At 51.3% G+C, this 21,009-nt stretch overlaps 1 protein-coding gene and 1 long non-coding RNA gene across 3 annotated transcripts; one reads left to right on the plus strand and one right to left on the minus strand.

Moving 5' to 3' along the window:
- Nucleotides 1-6,914: 6,914 nt before the first annotated feature.
- Mmp25 (matrix metallopeptidase 25) lies at nt 6,915-20,489 on the plus strand. Its single transcript, XM_046443473.2, has 10 exons — nt 6,915-7,598; nt 7,978-8,110; nt 10,330-10,465; nt 10,569-10,858; nt 15,103-15,279; nt 15,380-15,461; nt 15,616-15,698; nt 16,034-16,186; nt 16,261-16,518; nt 16,640-20,489. Exons 1-10 carry the CDS (start codon nt 7,494-7,496, stop codon nt 16,906-16,908), a joined length of 1,686 nt encoding a protein of 561 aa, XP_046299429.1. The 5' UTR covers nt 6,915-7,493; the 3' UTR covers nt 16,909-20,489.
- Nucleotides 12,844-16,164, minus strand: LOC124092122 (uncharacterized). 2 transcript variants are annotated; one of them, XR_009226776.1, is made up of 5 exons: nt 16,027-16,164; nt 15,603-15,790; nt 15,120-15,272; nt 14,701-14,906; nt 12,844-14,501 (listed from the first exon to the last, which is right to left on the minus strand). It is a non-coding gene; the product is annotated as an uncharacterized LOC124092122 (long non-coding RNA). The 2 variants fall into 2 exon arrangements; XR_006851528.2 differs by lacking the exon at nt 12,844-14,501 and having other exon boundaries at nt 14,535-14,906.
- Nucleotides 20,490-21,009: the final 520 nt, after the last annotated feature.

Below are 21,009 nucleotides of genomic sequence, written 5' to 3' on the forward strand. Positions count from 1 at the left end.
CCCCTGAGCTCACATGGCTCCAAACTTGGGACTCTCAGTTCCTGTGATGTGCAGGGACTCCTGTTCCAGACAAGGACAGAGGCCTTGGTATGAGGGAGAATCCAAGGCAGGAAACGGGGCCAGCCGTGGTGCAGCTTGGGCATGCACTAGTGTCCCAGCCATGGTCTTGTGCCTTGTCATGATTTTCTTCAGACCCCAGGTCTCCCTGAGCTGGATGGGGGTCACTGGCCTGGAGAGCAGGACATCTGAAGGGCTGGGTGGAGCCTCATAAATGTTAACAACAAGTTCTCTGGGGAAAACAATAGCCCTGATTTGCATTTGCCGATTTCCATAGTGTAAATACTCCTTTCTGGACAATTTCAAGTTTGCCACGACTTAACTGAGTATGAAGAACAGTTGATGTGTATAATTGGCCTTATTTTATTTTATTTTTTATAGAGCTGGGGATTAATCTAGGGCCTCATGCGTGCTGTGCAGATGCTGTACACTGAGCTACTCGCCAGCCCCATAATTAGTTTTTGCCAGCCAGTATCAGCAGGGTCCACACACCTCTAGCTGGGAGTCAGGACCCCTGAATCTTGGTACCTAGGAGCCTAGTTATTTGGGATCTAGAAAAATAGGAGGGCAATAGGAGCTGGGACTCTTGGAGAGGTGGTTGGGGAACTAGAATTCTGGATCCTAGGGCTGGGACAAGGCTTCCTGTCAGTCAGCAGAGAAGAGAGGGCACCAGTTCTTTCTTTCAAGGAGAGCCAAAGACTGTCATACAGCTTCATTGCCTGACTGGCCGTAGTGGCCATACCTATCATCCCAGCAACCCCAGAGGCTGAAGCAGGAGGAGTGCAAGTTAGAGGCCAGCCTCGGCAAACTAGCGTGGTCCTAAGCAGTTTAGTGAGACCCTGTTTTTTTGTTTTTTTTTTTTTTTAAAAAAGCAGAGCTAGGGCTAGGGTATAGCTCAGCAGAGCTGAAAAACTCCCAGTCTCCCCTTGGTATTGCTGCCTGATTCCTTGGGAAATATAAGCTCAGTGTCTCCTCCAGGTGTCAGAGTCATGGCGCTGGCCCCACCACACCACACCACACTCAGCACACCTTTGTTGAGCCCTCTTGCCAGGCAGGGGCTGAGCTCCTCTGGAACTGAAATGGCCAAGGACCTCCTCCCAGGAGCTCACAGTCCACCCACGATGTGGGAGTGGGTGTAGACCTATAAACCAGAAATGAATCAATAAAACAACAGAGCAACAAGACTTGGCTCATGGGCACTGGCGTCACATGGCTTCAGAGCAAATCCCAGTTTGGTCACCCACCAGATGTGTGTGCCTGTGCCGTTCAGCCAAGGAACCTCTGAAGCCCTCAGTTTCCTCATCTGGCAAATGGGGGTGATGATAACTCCCAGCTTATATAAGCGAAGGCTGAAACACAGGCGAAGTGCCACACTTAGCTGGTGATCCTCTGCAGGGTCACAGAGGTGATTCACCCACATGCTACATTGTTTTCCTCCTCAGGGGAACCTATGAAGTCATACCATTCACAGGTGGAAGCCAGCTCACAGGTAGGGAAGCCAGCTCCAAGGGTTTTGTGTGTGGGCACATGAAGACCCCTCATTCTGGCTTGCCTGGCTCCCAGCCCTACTTATCCTTTGGACATTTGAATCCTATCCCCAGCCACTTCTGGACCCAGGAGTCCTGGCCCCACCTCCCTGCTGGACCTTAGTTCTGACCACCAATGTGATCAGAGCCTCCCAGCACTATCCCCTTTCCTCTACTTCAGGCTCCCTGCTGATAAGGAGGTAGAGGAATTGGAGGGCCTGGGAAGCCCCAGGGAAGCCCTGGAGAGGTTGGGAATAGTTCAGGAAAGAAGCCAGGGCAGGAGCCCCACCCTCATCTGTTCTCCAGCTTAGCTCAGTGAGCAAGATAGCTTCCTGGAAACTCCAGGCCCAAGTCCAGTCTAAACACCTTTCCCCACCTTCCTTGCCACCAGGTGAGCCCCTAGCAATCCACAGGGGTGGAGAAAATGGTCTACCCTGGGGATGCCTTCCAAGATCTCACAATGTCTTGGCCAGTCTACACAGGACATCCAGAGGCTAGCAGAACCCCACAGCCCTGCCTGAACTTCCACAAAGGCAACCCAGCAAGAATGGCTTGGTTCCAGGCCGTGGTGCCTCCAGGCTTTTATGATGCATACAATCTATGAACAATAAGTAGTATTGTTTGGATTTGTTTGAAAAAATTTTATATAAAACATTTCACACTGAATGCATTGTTTAGTTACTTGCTTTTTAAAAAATTTAACATTATTTTTCCAAGTATTTTTCACAACTTAGAAAAAAATCAACTCTATTGAGGTAGGTATTAGTTTCCTAAGGCCAATATAACAAAATGTCACAAACTGAGTGGCTTGAACAACGGTGTTTATTTCTGCCAATTCTGGAGGCCAGAAGCCTGCGGCCAGGCTGGTTCCTGCTGGAGGTTCTGAGGGTGGATCTGGTCCTTGCCTCTGCTGGCAGAGGGTCCCTGGTGCTCCTGGGCTTGGCAGCAACACTCCACTATTGGGTTCCACCTGACCCCGGCCCTCTGGGTCTCTGTGACTCAAATGTCCCTCTACTTTCATTGATAAAGACACCAATCATCTGATTTAGGACCCACCCTGAATCCAGGATGATCCATCTTGAGATCCTTAATTTATTTGTACAAAGATCCTATTTCCAAATAAGGTCATATTTTTAGGTACTGTATGTGTCTTTGGAGGCACAATTTTAACACTACAAGAAATAATTTACATATAATTAAACTCACTAATTTTAAAGGTTTCTGTTTCTTTTTTTTTGGGGGGGGGTGTTGCTGTGGATAGAACCCAGGACCTTGCATATGTTATACAAGTACTGTGCACTGAGGGACATCCCTAGTCCCTAAAATGTTTCTCAGATTTACTCAGAATGATGCATTTGAATATATTTTGTGCTTATTACCAGTTGTGTAATATTGCATTCAATGTTTAAGTCACAGTCCTCTCTGTCTTTGAACCTAGTGGTATGTACAATATAACTCAGCTATATCCCTAATCCTTTATATTTTATTTTTATTTTTTTGGTACAGGGGATTGAACCCAAGGGTGCCCAACCACTGAGCTACATCCCCAGCCTTTTTTTATAATATTTATTTTTCAGTTGTAGGTGGACACAATACCTTTATTTTATTTTTATGTGGTACTGAGGATCAAACCCAGTGCCTCATGAATACTAGGCAAGTGCTCTTCCTCTGAGCCACAACCCCAGCTCTCCAGCCCTTTTATTTTTATTTGAGATAGGGTCTCTCTAATTTGCTCAGCGCCTTGCTAAGTTGCTGAGGCTGGCCTCAAACTTGCAATTCTCCTGCCTCAGCCTCCTGAGTTGCTGGGGTTTCAGGTGTCAGGTAACACCCAGCTCTCCATTTTCCTATCAATAAACACTTCGGCTTTCTTTTTTTTTTTTTAATATTTATTTTTCAGTTTTCGGTGGACACAACATCTTTATTTTATGTGGTGCTGAGGATCGAACTCAGTGCCCCACGCATGCCAGGCAAGCGCGTTACCGCTTGAGCCACATCTCCAGCCCAACACTTCGGTTTTCAGCACTTTTCTCCAACGATATAGACAATAACTTACTGAGCACCTCTAAGGACATGTGGGGGGTGTTCCACTCTGTCGTACACCTTTGGATGGAACTAGTAGGTGGAGGGGTTCTGGTGACCTCTCATTGTGTATTAACCACCATACAAGTTCGAGGCTTAAAACAACAGTTTTTGTTTGTTTGAGGTACTGGGGCTGGAACCCAGGGCCTCCTGCATTCTAGGTAGGCACTATACAACTGAGCTACTTCCCAGCCCACAGTGTTTTTCTCCCTCACAGTTCTGAGGTTTGGCTGGGGTCTGCTGGGTGGTTCTTGCTGCTGGGCTTTCGGGAACCTGTAGGTGGATGGTGGCTGGGGCTGATGTCAACAGAAGGTGTCTTCACCTAGGTATCTGGTGGCTGGGTTGGCTGCCAGAAGCCTTGGGATACAGACAGGATTAGATGCCACATCTCACTGAGAGGAAGGGCAAAGAGTTTGAAGCCATCTTTGTCCCCCACAGAGGCTAGGCTCCTTGGCCTTGTTTAATATCATCAAACTGGTTTCCCAAGTGCTCAGGTTTTCTCTTCTCTTTCTTTCTTTCTCTCTTTCTTTCTTTCCTTCCTTCCTTCCTTCCTTCCTTCCTTCCTTCCTTCCTTCCTTCCTTCCTTCCTTTCTTTCTTTCTCTGAGGCTGGAACCCAGTGCCTCACATGTGCTGGTTGAGCATTGAACTACTGAGCCACAACCCCAGCCCCAAGCTCAGTGTTGTTTTTTTTTTTTGTTTGTTTGTTTTGTTTTTTTGTTTTTAGTTACAGAAGGATACAATATCTTTATTTTTTAATATGTTTATTTATTTTTTAAAACAATTTTTGTATCAATTTTATTGAAGTACAATTAACATACAGTAAGATTTGCCAGTTTTCTTTTTGTGTGTGTGTGCATGGGTGCTGGGGATTGAACCCAGAGGCCTTGTGCATTCGAGGCAAGCACTCTACCAACTAAGCTATATCCCCAGCCCTATATTTATTTTTTAATTGTAGTTGGACATAATATCTTTATTCTTATTTAAATTTTTTTTAGTTGTAGATAGTCACAATATCTTTATTTATATATTTTTCTGTGGTGGCTTAGGATTGAACCCAGGGCCTCACACGTGCAAGGCAGGTGCTGTACCACTGAGCTACAGCCCCAGCCCCATAAAACCTTTATTTTATTTATTTATTTTTATGAGGTGCTGAGGATCAAACTCAGGGCCTCACAAGAGTGAGGCAAGCACTCGACCACTGAGCTACAACCCTAGCCCTCCTCGCTCAGGTTTTCATTTGACACTGTAATAAAGAGTTCGACTCCATTTTTTTTTTCTTCCTGGTACCATGTATTGATCTCAGGGGCATTCAACCACTGAGCCACATCCCCAGCCCTATTTTGTATTTTATTTAGAGATAGGGTCTCACAGAGTTGCTTAGTGCCTCGCTGTTGCTGAGGCTGGCTTTCAACTTGCAATCCTCCAGTCTCAGCCTCCCCAGCCGCTGGAATTACAGGCTTGTGCCACCCCTGCCCGGCGGACTCCATTTTTGATGTGGGACTGCTAATTACTTCAAAGCCCCTTCCTCCCTCTTCCCCTTTGCTCACATCCCGGCAAACTGAGGAGGCCTTAAGCCTTCTCTTCCAAAGTCTGGAGGGAATTTTAAACCTGGAAAGTCCTGGCCAATTCCAGGGAACCTTTGCCCCAGCCTCAGCCATCATCCCAATGAAAGCCCCTCTCAAACCATTTCCAGACCTGTGGAAGAGCTTGCCTGTGGCCCGGAAGGCCTCAGCACAGGTAAGCAAACTCTGCATGTGCCTCACCAGTCTCCAATCTGAACCAAATTCGGGGTGAAGGGTTGGTCCCATCCTAAAGCAACCACAAAACATTCCCATCATTGAGCGCTGATTTCACCTTTGCCACACCTAGCTAACACCTGTCACCAGCAGGTTTTTTAAATTTTGCCAATCATCTGATGGCAAACACAGGATCTTTATGAACTATATCCTGTTCCCTCAGAATTCTTGCACTGAAGCTCTAACCCCAGTGACTGACAACAGGACTGTATTGGGAGCCAGGGCCTATAAAGGGTGATCAAGTTAAAACAAGGCCTTTCGTGTGGCTCAATGACTGGTGGCTTTGCAAGAGGAAGAGCCATCAGGGAGTGTGCTGGCACAGAGAGATGACCATATAAAGAGACAGCAGGGTGGCCCTCTGCAAGCCCAGGAGGGAGGTCTCAGAAAAAACCAACCCTGCTGGCCCCTTGGTCTTGGACTTCCAGCTTCCAGAAGCATGAGAAAATAAATTTCTGTGTAAGCCACACAGTCTGTAGTATGTTATCATGGCAGCCCTGCTGGCTATTTTGCCTAAAATGCAGGTGGGAGCAAGCTGTGGTGGCACACACCTATAATCCCAGGGACTCCGGAAGCTGAGGCAGGAGGATCGAAAGTTTGAGGCTAGCCTCAGCAATTTAGCAAGGCCCTCAGCAATTCCGGGAGACCCTGTCTAAAAATAAAACAAAAAGGGTTGGGGATGTGGCTCAGTGGTCAACCACCCCCTGGGTTCAATCTCCGGTGCCGAAATAAATAAATAAAGGTAGGTGGGGCTGAGGATGTAACTCAGTGGAAGGGCCCTTGCCTAGCAAGTGTGAGGCCCTGGGTTCAGATGGATCCCAGTACTGCAAACACAAAGAAATAAGATGCGGATGGAGCCCCTTGGGGCGCCCCCCTCCTGGCCACTCCCGGAACTGCGCGGTCAAACTCACTCGGGACTCCGCTCCTGGCCCGGAAGCCCTCGGCCTCCAGAAGTCTCTGGGTTCTGCAACAGCCGGCCCGAGCCCTGGACGTTCGGGACGCTTGGGGAGGCTCTGCTGGTGCCCAGGTCTTACCATCAGTTGCCTCCCATCCAGCTCCTCCTTCGTCCGCTGCTGCGGGCACCCGGCAGGGACCCGAGCTTCTGCGTGGAGGTTTTGGATTTAAATGCCTAGTGCCCGGGAAAGGGACCGCGGTCCCAGAGCACCGCCGGCGTCTTGGGTGCCAACACCGCGGTGCATCAAGGCAGAGATGAGCGCAGCCACGAGGGCGGGTGGAAGGATTCGGGACCGGCAGCCGCTTGGCGCACAGCGGGGAAGGACACCTGTCTTCCCAGCCTCCTGCTGCCCGGAAACCCCCCGGCACTCCATTGCCCACCGCGGGTCCCGGGAATGCTGCGGGCGGAGGAGGGTGGCCGGGTCGCCCCTCCCGGGCCTTGCGGTCCTGAGAAAGCAGAAGCTAGCTCCTCCAGGGAATCCCACTGGCTTAGGCTTTTGGGAAGAGAAACTTCAGCCCGGGCAGAGGGAGGAGAAGCCTGGGGGCGCAGAGTGCCCCACCCGCGCATCCTGCCTTCCTTTGGCGCTTTGAAGAGCTGGGAGGAGAGTCCCTGGGTCCCGGCGAGGGGCGGGGGGCCACCGCCTGGTCCGCCCCTTCTCGCTGGACGCCCGAAGATTGGGCAGTTTCCCGCACCGCTCCTGGGGGCGATCCCGCCCCGCCCGGCCACACCCCGCCCTCGGACCGCGAGGGTAGAAGAGGGCGGCCGCTCAGTACCCGGGCCGGACGCGACGCCGAGCGGCAGCCCGGCTGACCTAGTCACTGGACATTCACCTCCTCCGGGCCCTTTCAATCCTCTCGAGATCCTCCGCCCAACCCGGACCCCGCGTGCGACCCTGTTCCCCTGCTCCTCTGCTGTCGCCGCCCTGCATCCTCTCCCATCCTTCTCAGGACCTTTAACCCCTCCTGTCCATCCTATCCACCCGGCGAAATCCTCTCTGGGCCCCTGACCTCCTTCCCCAGGTCCCCGAGCGACCTGGGTCAGGCCTCCTTCGGGCCCCCTGGTTGCCCTGGCTGAAGCGCGCCATGCGGCCGCTGGCACTCGGACTCCGATTCCTGACGCCGCTGCTTCTGCTCGCGCGGTCAGCACCTGCCTCTGAGCCCTCGGCGCAGGACGTGAGCCTGGGCGTGGTGAGCCGGGGTCCCCGGTCCTCTGGGATCCTCAGGGAGGCTGGGAGAGGAAAGCCGAGGTCCTGGACTTTTGGGTTTGGAGGATGGAGGGGCCAGATTAAAATGTCCGAAGAGTGACTGGGGATGGAGCCTGGGGACCCGGATTATTGAATCTGTCAGTTTTGGAGCCCGGAATTGGAGGTCAGGAAAGGAGCTGGAATGGGATTCGGGCCTCAATTCCTGGGTCTAAATGAAGACTGGCAAACCTGGAGCTGGAAGGTGGGGACCTTGGGGAGGTGGAACAGGCCTGCATCCCAGAACTGAGGGCTCTGGCTCTGGAAGGGAGGGGCTTCCAGGATGGTGGTGAGCTTCTGACTTCATCCGTCCCCGCTGATCCTAGGACTGGCTGAGACTCTATGGCTACTTACCACCACCAGATCCTGCCCAGGCCCAGCTGCAGAGCCCTGAGAAGCTGCGTGATGCCATCAAAGTCATGCAGAGGTTCGCTGGGCTGCCTGAGACAGGACACTTGGGTAAGTGCTGCAGCCCTGCCTCTGCCCTTAACCTGACCATCATCATCCTGCAGTCCTTAAACTTCAGCGCTCTTGAATCACAGGAGCTTATGAGGATGCTGAGTTCAAATTCCAGCCACAAGCCCCTGTGGTTCTCAGGCATTTATCTCCCCCATCCCCCAAACACCCTGAGGGATTGAACCCGGGACATTTTACCACTGGACTACATCCCCAGACCTTCCTATTTTTTTATTTTAAGACAGGGTCTTGATAAGTTGCCCAGTCTGGACTGGAACTTGAAATCCTCCTGCCTCAGCCTCCTGAGTAGCCTGGATTACTGATGAGTGGCACTGTGCAGGGCATTCAACTTTCAGTACACCTTTACTGAGAATCTCTTTATGTTTTCGTCTATTTTAGGCTCCACTGTTAAAGTACTGTTGGAAATAGGCCCCTGCATTCCTGGAGCTAACATTCTGGAGGGAGAAAGAAAGGCAGATCAGGAACATAAATGTGCAAGATGGTTTCAAATAATCGTGTTTTGAAGAAAATAAAATGCTAATAATATCCAGAGCTGGGTACTCCCCCCACCCCCCACCCCCCGCTTTTTTTTTTCTTTTTCTTTTCTTTCTTTTTTTTTTTTTTTTTGTACTAAGGATTGAACTCAGAGGCACTTGACCCCTGAGCCACATCCCCAGCCCTTTTGTATATTTTATTTAGGGACAGAGTCTCACTGAATTGCTTAAAGCCTTGCTTTTGCTGAGCTGGCTTTGAACTTGAGATCCTCCTGTCTCAGCCTCCTAAACCACTGGGATTACAGGTGCTGAGATTATAGGCGTGTGCCACCACGCCTGCCTGGCACTTTTTCCCCTCTGTGATGTTGAGCTTTAAGCATTCTAGGCAAACGCTCTACCACTAAACCACATGCCCAGCACCTTTTTTTAATTCTGAGACAAGGTCTCCTAAATTGCTCAGGCTGGCCTTGAGCTTTCAGTCCTCAGCATCTCAAGTAGCTAGGCCACACCCAGCTAGGCCTCTGAAAGATGTCACATGATGCAAGACCACAAAAGGGAAGAGTAGTCAAGGGAAGATGTAAGAGAAAATGTCTCAGCAAGTGAAAAGACCCCGGGGCAGGCACAACTTTATGTGCCTGGAGTAAAAGAAACCTGAAGGGCTTAGGTAGGGGTCTAATTGGAAACCTTGGTGCATGACTGTAATCCCATAGATTTAGCCAGACCAGCCTCAGCAGTTTAGCAAGACTCTCAGCAACTTGTTGAGACCCTGTCTCAAAAAATAAATAAAATAGAGCTTTGTGGTAAGGCACCCCCAGGTTCAATCCCCAGTATCAAAAAAAGAACTTGAATAAAGGGACTCAAAAATGTTTGGGTTTTGATTCTGAGTGATAATAACCAGAAAAGGATTTGAAGAAGAAAAACAACTCAGTCTGACTTGCAGTTTTAAACTTGGTTGCTGAGGGTGGAGGTGGGGCTCCTGGAGAACAGGAAGAAGGCAGTTGTAGCCCCAGATGGCCTGGAGTGGGGGGTGTAGCCAGAAGCAGTTGAATTGAGGGCATGCATTTTAGAGGTAGGTGCTAAGGATTGAACCTAGGGGCGCTTAACCACTGAGCCACATCCCCAGCCCTTTTTATTTTGAGACAGGGTCTCACTAAGTTGCTTAGGGCCTCAATAAATTGCTGAGGCTGCCCTTGAACTCACAATCCTCCTGCCTCAGCCTCCCAAGTCAGTGGGATTACAAGCATTTGCCACCATGTCTGACCTCTGTGGAGTTAAATGGGGTGGAAAAGGAGCTTAAGAATGTTAACTAGGGGAAGATTCTGCCTCATTCACTCTTGGAACAGCCTAGAACAGGGTCTGGCATCTGTATGTTCTCAAGTTTTATTTATCACCTCAACCAATAATATGTGGTTTGACCTTAATTTGAAAATGAGGAATTTGATCCCCAGCACAGAAAAAACAAAACAAAACAAAACAAAAAACTAAAAATGAGGTGGTAGCTGGGAATGGAGCTGAACTAGAAAAGGGGGTTCCCAGGAGACCTAACCTGGGACAGTGGCTTGGCACAGGGGTCGGAGATCTCTCCTAGTCTGGGGACTTGGTACTTGATCAGCATCCCATGATGACTTTACCTCTCAGAGCCTCCCTTTCCCCATGAATAAGGATAACTGGTACATGGTTAGGGTAGGCTTTCCTGCTGCTGACCCTGTCCCTCATGGTCTCCCACAGACAAAAGGACTTTAGAAACCATGCGCAAGCCCCGTTGCTCCCTGCCTGACGTGCTGGGGCCTGCGGGGCTGGTTAGACGGCGCCGCCGCTATGCTCTGAGTGGCAGTGTGTGGAGGAAGCGAATCCTGACCTGGAGGTAGGTCCTGGGGCCTGCCCTCCCCTGGGCCTGCCTGCTGGGTCCCAGGCTTGCATGTCTGCCCTTGCCTCTATCGCCACCTGCTCCCCTCCTCTCTCCTCAGGGTACAGTCCTTCCCCCAGAGCTCCCTGCTGAACCCTCAGATAGTGCGGACCCTCATGAGCTATGCCCTGACCGTCTGGGGTGTTGAGTCAGGCCTCACGTTCCAGGAGGTGAATTCCCAGCACCAGGAGGCTGACATCCTCATCGACTTTGCCCGGGCCTACCACCAGGACAGTTACCCCTTCGACGGGCTGGGCGGCACCCTTGCCCATGCCTTCTTCCCTGGGGAGCACCCAGTCTCCGGGGACACTCACTTTGATGATGAGGAGATCTGGACTTTTGGGTCGCAAGGTAAAACCTCCCATCTTTGGAGAGGTCCTCTCCCCAGTTCCTGGGCTGCTGGTGGGAACCTAAGAAGGGAAGGGGCAGCTGGGGCTGGTGACCAGGCTCTGTCAGGAATGACAGCTAGTCAGACCCTGTGTTGATGACTGTGTCCCGCAGCATGAAGCAGGGGGCTTTTTATAAAAAATTTTTATTTTTGTGGTTCTGAGTTTGGAACCCAAGTTAAAGATATGTCTGAGGTTTAAATGAATTGATCAGTTGAGGTTGTATAAGTTGGGGGTCTCCAGAGAAATTACCAAGAAGATGTGTGTGTGCGATGTGTGTGTGTAGAGATTTATTGTAAGGAATTGGCTCCCAGGGATTGTAGGGTGAACGAGGCCAATCTGTAGGGCAGGATGGAAACTTAGTTGGGTTTCTGTCACAGTCTTGAGGCAGAACTCTTTCCCCAAAGCCCTCAGTCTGCTCATGGGGAGTGACCTGTTTGGACACAGACCACCCCAATTGGAGTGACTTGCTTTACTGATAGTAGATGTTAGTCGTATCTTCAAATTACTTTCACAACATCTGAACTCGTTTTGACCAAACCCCTGGGCACCATGGCATGGCCAAATTGACACATAAAATTAACCACTGCAGAGGACTACCAGGTGCCTAGCTCTCAGCTGGACTGACTTACAGAGCCTAAGCCACCTTTCTGTCAGCAGCTGAGGCAAAAGAATAATAGGCAGTTACTACACACAGTGACCCAATGGCCCGCAGTCACAGCTGAGGAAGTCCTAGAGCCTAGGGCTGCTCAGAGGTGGCCTCCTAGAAGGGGTGACTCCATTCATTCAATATATATAAACATGCACTGAGCACCAAGAAGCACGGCTGCATGGGTGGGTGGGTGGGGTGGGGGCAGACAGGACTCTCTCAATGAGAAAGCGAAGCCAGTGAGCGAGCAGAGTGCCAGGTACTCAGGAAGGGGGGGGGAGACACAGCCTGAGGCAAGAAGGCAAAAATCTGGCTTTGGAAAGGAGATGGCATAGGATGAATGGTGGGTCATAGATCATAACGGGCCTTCAAGAACAAGTGGAAGAATTCGGACAGTGGGGCTCTGGAGGCTTTGGGGAGTTATCAAAGGATTTTTGTTAAATTTTTTTTTGGTAGTTGTAAATGGACAGAATGCCTTTATTTGTTTATTTTTATGTGGTGCTGAGGATCAAACACAGTGTCTCACACATGCTAGGCAAGCGCTCTACCACTGAGCCACAACCCCAGCCCCATCAAAGGATTTTGCATTCTAGAAATATTGCTGGATGTATGAGGGGGTGGAGAGAGACAGGGAGGCAAAGCTGCTGCAGGGTCCAGGTAAGAGATGGAGGTGGGCCATGGGGTGGGGGTTTGGATCTGAGGGAAGCCAGGAGGGATGGGATGGGCAAAGATCTGGCTGGATCCTGGGGACCAGGAGACAAGGAGGGTGGAATGACATCCAGGATCCAGCACAGGTCCTGGAGGATGGCTGCTGTTTGTGCACATGGGGGAGGGCAGCAGGCTGGCCCAAGGTGGGAGGAGTGCAGGTGTGGAGCCTGTTTGCCGTGCACCAGTGTTCCATGTGCATGCTACAAGCACTGAGAATCATGCTCTAGACTTGGGCTCCTCTGTCCTAGGTCAGGTTCCCTGGAAGTGAAGGCCTAGATGGAAATTGTTATGCAAGCAGTTTCTCAGGGGCATGCACTTGGGAAAGGGAAGGAAGAGAGAGTGAGAAGCTGAGCAAGGATGTGGTCTCAGCTGGAGAGGAGACTGCTCCCCTGGAGCTCTCTAGTGGGAACAGCCTGGGGCAGGGCTGACTCTTCCCAGATTTATATTGCCAATCGTTGTCTGTGAGCTGCTGGGGGAGCCTGAGTGGGGCAGGGGCAGCTGGAGTTGGTGCTCAGGCTCTGTCAGGGCTTGACAGCTCATCAGAGACTGCATCCATGACAGTGAGGCAATGTCCTGCAGAATTAAACAGGTGGGCTTTTAAATTTTTTTATTTATATATTTTTGTGGTTCTGGATATGGAACCTATGGCCTCTCAGATGCTAGGCAAGTGCTGTATCACTGGGCTGCACCCATAACCCAAGCAGGTGGGCTTTGAAGCTGAATCAAGTCAGGGTTCCTCCACTTGTAATGTGTACAAGTTACTTAACCACGTTGCACTCAGTTTCCTCAGCTGAGAAATGGGGGATGGGAACAGTACCTGCTGGCAGTGTGGTCTGTAGATTAGATGAGTAATCCACCTCCAGCCCTTTACTTGCTCAGAGCCTGGTGCAGAACAGTGCTTTAAGCACTGCCAACCCTTATTAGAGCTGGACCTGGGGGCAGAGTTAGTGTCCTTGGGGTTTGTAAGCTTACCAGGAAGAAAATGTAGCATGTAAAGAAAGGTTAAGGACAGAGCTGTGGAGAGCCCCAGGACTAAGAGGTGGGTGGCTGGGGAAGAGGAATTAACAGAGATGGAGAAAGAACAGGCCAAAAGGTGATGAAGAACAAGAATCAAGGAGGAAGTGGTCAGCAATGGCTACAGCAAACAAACCCAGTAAATTACGGGCATTAGATTTGGTCATCCAGGAAACAAGTGACATTCTTAGTGTCTGCAGACTCCATCAGTGCAATGGGTTCAGGTATGAAAGGAGCTAAAGAACTAGACTGAGTTTAGATTATTGACTAAGGAACATGGCTGAGGAGGGACTGCAGAAAGCAGTGTGACTGGGTATCTGCCCCAGGTATACTACAAGTCACAGATTCCATTGGACTTGATGAAACAGGATGTGTGCTTGTTAGCATCTGTCATCTGAAGGTGGGACTTATGACTGGGTTGCAGCTTTGGGGCCTTGTGGACATGGAAAGGAGGCTGAGGGGAGAGAGTAGAGGAGTTGCTTGCTGGGACAAGGGCAGGAATGATAGGAGGTGTCAGGTCCCTTGCACACTACCCATCAGGACTCTGGTGGGGCTAGGCCTGCACGGTTGTGTAATTTCCCCAGCTGCATAGTGTGAGAAGGGTGCAGGAAGGGGTGCCTGGCTCAGAAAACCCCATGTCACCAAAGTAGAGATGAAGCAAGGGAAGAAGGTGAGAGAACAAAGCTCTCGTCGTATTGAGTCTCCAAACTTCCTCCAATTTCTCAGAAAAAGGATTTGGAGCAATAATAAGACCTGCAGTCAATGTGGAAATTGATCAGACATTTGCAGTTTTGAGGGTGCACAGGCAGGGCATTTGGCCTCAATCCCCCCTCTGTAAAATCAGGATAGGAAGTAGAGGTTTGAGAGGTAAATGAGGCCTCTTAGGATTTACCGCTTCCATACTTAGGTATCAGCCCTCAGGGGCTTAGAGAAACTTGCTTTTCAATTCACCAGGCCATTTCCAATAATGCTGTTTTCAATGTTGCTAGCCCTAGTTAGAGATTCCCACAAACTAGATCAACATCTGCAGAAATATATGCCCACTGATGTGTTGCCTGGCTCTGTCACTGCCTCTTCTGGGTGGGGCCTTTGACCGGAGCAGGAGCCAGGCAGATCGATGAGGAACTAGGCCCTCAGTCGCTGGAGCTGGATCTCCAGGGAAGAAGCTTCTGTGGTGGGAAGAGGCTGAGAGAGAGGCTGTGGTCTGAGAGTGCATGCTGGAGGGAGCTCCATGTTCCTGTGGAGATGGAACAAGACCAGAGAGTGGAGGGGCAGGGACCCCAGGGAGGGGGAGGGGGGAGGGGAGAGGGGAGCTGTGGGCAGGGGAGATGGCAGAGGAGGGGGACAGAGGATGTGGGAATGTAGGCCAAGGAATAGGGGCAGAGGAAATGAAAGGTGAGTGGGAGGGACCTGGGTTGGGGATGGGGAACAGGGACCTCTGCTCATGGACTAGATCTTAGAGGAGGGAATGCTCCAAAGCACCGGTTTCCTGGAGAGAACTACAGGCACCCAGGGTTCTTGCTGCTCTGAGCTTCTATATGCAGTCTTCCCTTCAAGAGAGGGGCTGCACTTGTGTAAGGTCACTCTTCCTCTATCCATTCTTGGGTCTCTTCATCCCTGTACCCAGTATCAGCACCACCAACTAGGGCAATTCAAAAATATTTGCTGAAAGAATTCAGTAATGATAACATGGTTCAATGAGGGGTCAGGGCAGAGGAGGCTGGAGTCCCCTCCCAAGGGTCTTTCAGTGCTTCCTGCAGACCAGCAGGTCCCACTTCCCATGCATTCTTTCCAAGTGTGGGGTGCCCTCAGCTCCAACCTTCCTTTCCCCTCCCCAGATGGTGAGGGTACTGACCTGTTTGCTGTAGCTGTTCACGAGTTTGGCCACGCCCTGGGTCTGGGCCATTCCTCCGCACCCAACTCCATTATGAGGCCCTTCTACCAGGGCCCAGTGGGTGACCCTGACAAGTACCGCCTGTCCCAGGATGACCGTGATGGCCTGCAGCAGCTGTATGGTATGGCAATGAGGGACCTACCCTGAGTTGCTCTGCTGTGGCTCTCCCATGGCCTCTGAGCAGGCCCAGGGAGCCCACACCTGTCTGACTCTTCTTGCAGGGAAAGTGCCTCAAACCCCAAATGACCAGCCCACAAGGAAACCCCTGATTCCTCCAAGGCCCTCCGTCCTGCCCCCTGACAGGTGAGTTCCCCATCAGCTGTGTGACCTTGGATGACCAGTTCCCTAGTCCCAGTGTCCTAGGTGAGATGGAACAGTGAGCCCTGCCTTTCAGGACTGTGGTGGAGGGTAAGGGATGAAGAAGCCCGCCTTCTGCTCACTCACCTTTCCTACCCAGCCCCTCCGCACCTGTCCCTGATCGATGTGAGGGCAGTTTTGATGCCATTGCCAACATCCGCGGTGAAACCTTCTTTTTCAAAGGTAAGTCCCTTTGGTTGGTCCCTGACTTCCTGGGCACCATGGTTGGCTTCCTGTACACTTCAGGTGACCCCCACCACAGGCTTCAACGTTTCCTGGGAAGAGTGACTTTTAGTGCTAAAAAATGGGAACTCCTGGGCAAGCCAAAAGGAGTCCGTCGCCCTAGATTGAGTCGCCCTTGATTTCCAGATGGACACCCCAGATGGACAGATGGGTAGTGTGCAAGGGACCTTGTGGGGTGGGAAGACCCAGCCCTCCCTCGGCCACACACTCTAGGCGGGGGCGGGGCGTCCTCCTATCATGTCATGACCCCATGCCCTCCCCTTCTTACCCCTAAGGCCCCTGGTTCTGGCGCCTCCAGCCCTCAGGACAGCTGGTGTCGCCCCGGCCTGCCCGGGTGCACCGCTTCTGGGAGGGGCTGCCCTCGCACGTGAGGGTCATCCAGGCCGCCTATGCTCGGCGCGGAGACGGCCGAATCCTCCTTTTCAGCGGTGAGTGGGACCCCAGGTGGCCGGGTCCGAACCGGCTCCGGAACCGTGCTGGTGACCAGGCTGCCTCCCTCCAGGCCCGCAGTTCTGGGTGTTCCGGGAGCGGCAGCTAGAGGGCGCAGCGCGCCCGCTCGAGGAGTTAGGGCTGCCGCCGGGCGAGGAGGTGGACGCCGTGTTCTCGTGGCCATTCAACGGGAAGACCTACCTGATCCGGGGACAGCAGTACTGGCGGTACGACGAGGCGGCCGCGCGCCCGGACCCGGGCTACCCGCGCGACCTGAGCCTCTGGGAAGGGGCGCCTCCCGCCCCCGACGATGTCACTGTCGGCAACACAGGTCCGGGGACGCAGGGGAGGGGGCTGGCGGTCGCCGGCGCCAGGGGGACTCCGGGTGAAGCAGGAGGGGCGCGCCTTGGGGCAGGCCTGGACCAACGCCTGAAAGGTCTCCTCCGCCACAGGTGACACCTACTTCTTCAAGGGCACCCACTACTGGCGCTTTCCCAAAGGCAGCGTCAAGACCGCGCCGGACTCCCCGCAGTCCATGGGGCCCAAGTGGCTGGACTGCCCGGCCCCCGACTTTGGCCCTCGCACTCCTGAGCCCCCCAAACCGACCCCCAAGCCCGGAACCTGTGATTGTCGGTGCGAGCTCAACCAGGCCTCCGAGAGGCCGCCCGCGCTGCTCCTGCTGTCCCTCCTGCCCCTGCTGGCGGGCGTCCTCTTCTGCTGAGGGCAGGGACGTCCTGAGCGGAACAGCGCCCTACACCGAGCAGGGCCGGAGTCTCTGCTGGACCTTGCGTGGGGCTGTGAGTCTGTCCCCTCCGCGTAGCTCCCTCCAGCACAGAACTGGACAGATTCCCTGGGGAGGTCCGGCTGCCGCCTGGACTTTACCTCCAGTGCTCTCTGGGTGGCACCCGCCGCCAATGGGCACCAGCGCGCGGTGACCTCCGTGCTCCGTGGGCACCTGCAAGAGCAGCCGCCTGCGACGGTGCAGACTCTACTCCTGAGCCTGGGGAAGGGGCGGGATGCCGAGGCAATGGGGGCGAGGAGGGGGCGAGAGGCAGAGCTAAGCGCGGGGACTGTACACTTACACCATGACGTACTCTGTGGCCCCCCTTGCGGTCATAGGGAGGGGACAGCTTGGCCGACAGCTTGGCCTCCATCTCGGCCACACGCTGCCCCAGTAGGACTTTCCTTTCCCCAGAACAGCCTGGCTTTCTTGGAACTCAGTCCTTGGACTCTCTGTCCCCCACCACGCAGGCAGCAGTGTCTGGCCTCCCACACACAGCTGCCCAGTTTCCTTGAATCTTCTCACCTGACCTGGTGCCACATTGTCCCACTGCAATCATGATGGGGGGCCCAGACCAAGCCTGGAGATCTCCTTGCAGATCCGTGCCTCACATCCTGGATGCCATCAGTGGCCACATGGATGGTACTCCCCACCTCTGTCCCCATTAACCTCCTTTCTAGTTGTCCTGACCCCAGGCCACACAGCCTGGACACCACCCTAACCCCAGGACTTCCCCCATTCAAATAGACACCCTCCTATCCTGAACATCCTCTCCTGGCCTGCAGGAGTGACTGGAGCTTCATCTAGCACAATTTGGCTCCAGGTGGCCCCTGCTGCTGGGAAGACATGGACAGATCCCTCTTTCAATCCCCTCAATACCTCCTCAGCACTCCTGGAGGCCCTAGTCCTAGGCTAAAGAGTAGATGAAATCCAGGATTCCTCTTTCATCCCAATTCCCCAAAGACTCAAGACCTTCATCATTGTCTCTGGAACTAGGCTCCTGGAATAGTCCATATCAGAATCACCGGATGGGAATTTAGATATGTGGATCCCATTCCCTCACTCTGAATCCTCATTCTAGGAGTGAGGTCAGGCATCTGTATTTTAACAAGCTTGTGGGTGATTGCACCCTGATGGTCAAGGAGGCTAGCTCTCATGGCATGGCTATGTCCCTTCCAAGTCCTCCCTCCCAGGGACCACTCTCTATATTGCCTATAGAGCCAGGCTAGTTGACAGGTGTCCACTCCCCATAGGTAGAGTCACTTAGTGGGTCACTTTGTGATGGCATTTAGCTTTAATGGGAAATTGTCCCCAGTTGTTCCTGACACCCGGACTAGCATGAGGACAAGAACCAGCCAAGTAGGAGAGGGAAACAGGGATCCACATTCAGGAGGAGAATAAAAATAATAAGGAGAGCTGGGCGCAGTGGTGCACGCCTGGAATCACAGCAGCTTGGAAGGCTGAAGCAGGAGGATCCCAAGTTCAAAGCCAGCCTCAGTGATTTAGCAAGGCTCTAAGCAACTCAGGGATACCCTGTCTCTAAATAAAATATAAAAAGGACTGGGGATGTGACTCAGTGGTTGAGTGCCCCTGGGTTTAATCCTCAGTACCAAAAAAAAAAAGAGAGAGAGAGAGAGAGAAAGCCCTTCATTTCTTCTGAGCACTGATGGACCTGAGGTGCAGTTGGTGGCAGAAACTAGGCAGATTTGAATCAATCACTGTTTTATAGAAGAAGTTGGGATCAATGGTTGATGGGAACAGGGCGTTATTGAAGTAGGAAATGTGGGAGGAGGAAGCTCAGATGGATGCCTGAAAGTTGGTTGAGGAGGAGCCAGAGGAAAGAAGGCCCCTGTGCAACTGAAATGTTTTCAAGACTACATGCAAACTTCTTCAGCTGCAAATACTCAAGTCCACTACATAAAAAATGTCATATCAAAATGATTACTTGTATTTTCAAAATGGTACAGTCCTATAACCAAAATTAAAACCTTTCATGCTTCAAAGGACACCATAAAGAACTTAGAAAGACAACCCATAGCATAGAAGAGAAATTCATATATCTGATAAGGGACTTATATCAAGAAATATAAAGAACCCAATTAAAAATGGGCAACGGAAACATGATGGCACATACCTGTAATCCCAGTGGCTCAAGAGGCTGAGGCAGGAAATCACAAATTCAAAGCCAGTCTCAGCAATTTAGCGAGGCTCTAAGCAACTTAGCAAGACCCTGTCTCAAAATAATAATTAAAAAAAGAAAAATAGGGCTGTGGTTCAGTGGCAGAGCTCTTGCCACACTTGAGGCACTGGGTTCAATTTTTAGCACCGCATACAAAAATAAGCAAAATAAAAGCAGGCTGTCCATCTACAACTACCAAAAAAAAAAAAAAAAAACTATGGATGTGCCTCAGTGGTTAAATACCCCTGGGTACAAAAAAAAAGTGGGGAGGGCAAAGGAACCAGGAGCCAGGAGCAGTGGTACATGTCTGTAATCCCAGCAATTGGGGAATCTGAGGCAGGAAGATCACAAGTTCCAGGCCAGCCAACTTAGTGAGACTCTGTCTCAAAAATAAAAAGGGCTGGGGGATTTAGTTCAGTGGTAGAGCACCCCTGGGTTTACTCCTCATAGAATGGAATGTCATTCAGCAGTAAAAATGAGTGAAGCATTGATTCAGGCTACAATATAGAAAAGACCTTGAAAATCTGATGCTTGGTTAAAGCAGCCAGACACAAAAGGCTACATATTGTATGATTCTATGCATATGAATGTCTAGAACAGGCAAATCTATAGACAGAAAATAAATAATTGATTGATAGAGATATTGGGGGATGGGGAGATAGCTATTTGGAAGTGATGGTTCAGGGGACAGATTTCTTTCTTTTTTCCTTTTTGTGGTACGAGGGGTGAAACCCAGGGTCTCATGAATGCTAGGCAAGTGCTGTATCACTGAGCTACACCTCTAGTGGAAAACAAATTTTTTTTTGTACCTGGGGTTTAACACAGGGGCGCTAGAGCACTGAGCCACTTCCCCAGCCCTTTTTATTTTTTATTTTGAGACAGGGCTTTGCTAAATTGCTGAGGCTGGCTTTGAACTTGCAATCTTCCTGCCTCAGCCTCTGGAGTCCTTGGGATTACAGGTGTGTGCCACAGCGCCTGGCAGAATTTCTTTCTTCTTCTTCTTCTTTTTTTTTTTTCCTTGTACCAGGGATTGAACTCAGGGGCACTAGACCACTGAGCCACATTTCCAGCCCTATTTTTTTTTTTTAATTTAGAGACAGGGTCTCACTGAGTTGCTTAGTGCTTTGCCATTGCTGAGGCTGACTTTGAACTTGCTATCCTCCTGCCTCAGCCTCTCACACAGGCATGCACCACCATACCCAGCCAGAATTTCTTTTTAAGATAATAGAAATATTCTAAAATACATTGTAATGATTTCCCAGTTCTGTGTATTGACTTGTATATTTTAATGGATTAACTGTATTGCATGTGAATTCTATCTCAATAAAGTTTTAAAAACAGAGCGTCTGGGCTGGGATTGCAGCTCGGTGGTAGAGCTCTTGCTCGCATGTGTAGGGCCCTGGGTTCAATCCTCAGCACCACATAAAAATAAATAAATAAAATAAAGGTATTGTGTCCATCTACAAAAAAAAATATATTAAAAAACAAAACACAAAACCAGAGAGTCTGCTGTGGATGGGGGCCCTAGGGGCAGCCATGGAGGCATTCATGGTATGGGGCAGACCATCTTCTGGAGGTGACACCCAGAGGAGAGGCTTCAGCTAAAGTAGGAGCAGCTCCCTTCTCCCTCTCCCTCTAGAACTCAAAGAAGGCTCAGGGGAGGTTTTGGCCTTCCTGGGCATGCAAAGCGGGTTCCAGACAGTGCTGTGGGCTCCTCAGCAGCAGCAGGTGACAGACAACTAGTCTAGTGAGCACAGGGGAACCTCTCACACATCCTCTGTGAGCTACAGAGGTTGTCTCAAGTTCCCTTCAAGGGTATTTTGGGATCCATTGAATCCCCCTCAAATTCATATATTGGAGTC

Source organism: Marmota monax, unplaced genomic scaffold, assembly GCF_021218885.2.
Source record: "Marmota monax isolate L192 unplaced genomic scaffold, Marmota_monax_Labrador192_F-V1.1 WCK01_AAM20220418_F8-fsc00035, whole genome shotgun sequence".
NCBI classification, from domain to species: Eukaryota; Metazoa; Chordata; class Mammalia; order Rodentia; family Sciuridae; genus Marmota; species Marmota monax.

Excerpts from the sequence above, each read along its gene's own strand:
- Mmp25 (XM_046443473.2), top strand. The coding sequence starts at position 7,494 with ATGCGGCCGCTGGCACTCGGACTCCGATTCCTGACGCCGCTGCTTCTG. Across the intron at positions 10,466-10,568 it reads AAGCGAATCCTGACCTGGAG|GGTACAGTCCTTCCCCCAGA; the intron begins GTAGGTCCTGGG and ends CTCTCTCCTCAG. Across the intron at positions 16,187-16,260 it reads CCGAATCCTCCTTTTCAGCG|GCCCGCAGTTCTGGGTGTTC; the intron begins GTGAGTGGGACC and ends GCCTCCCTCCAG.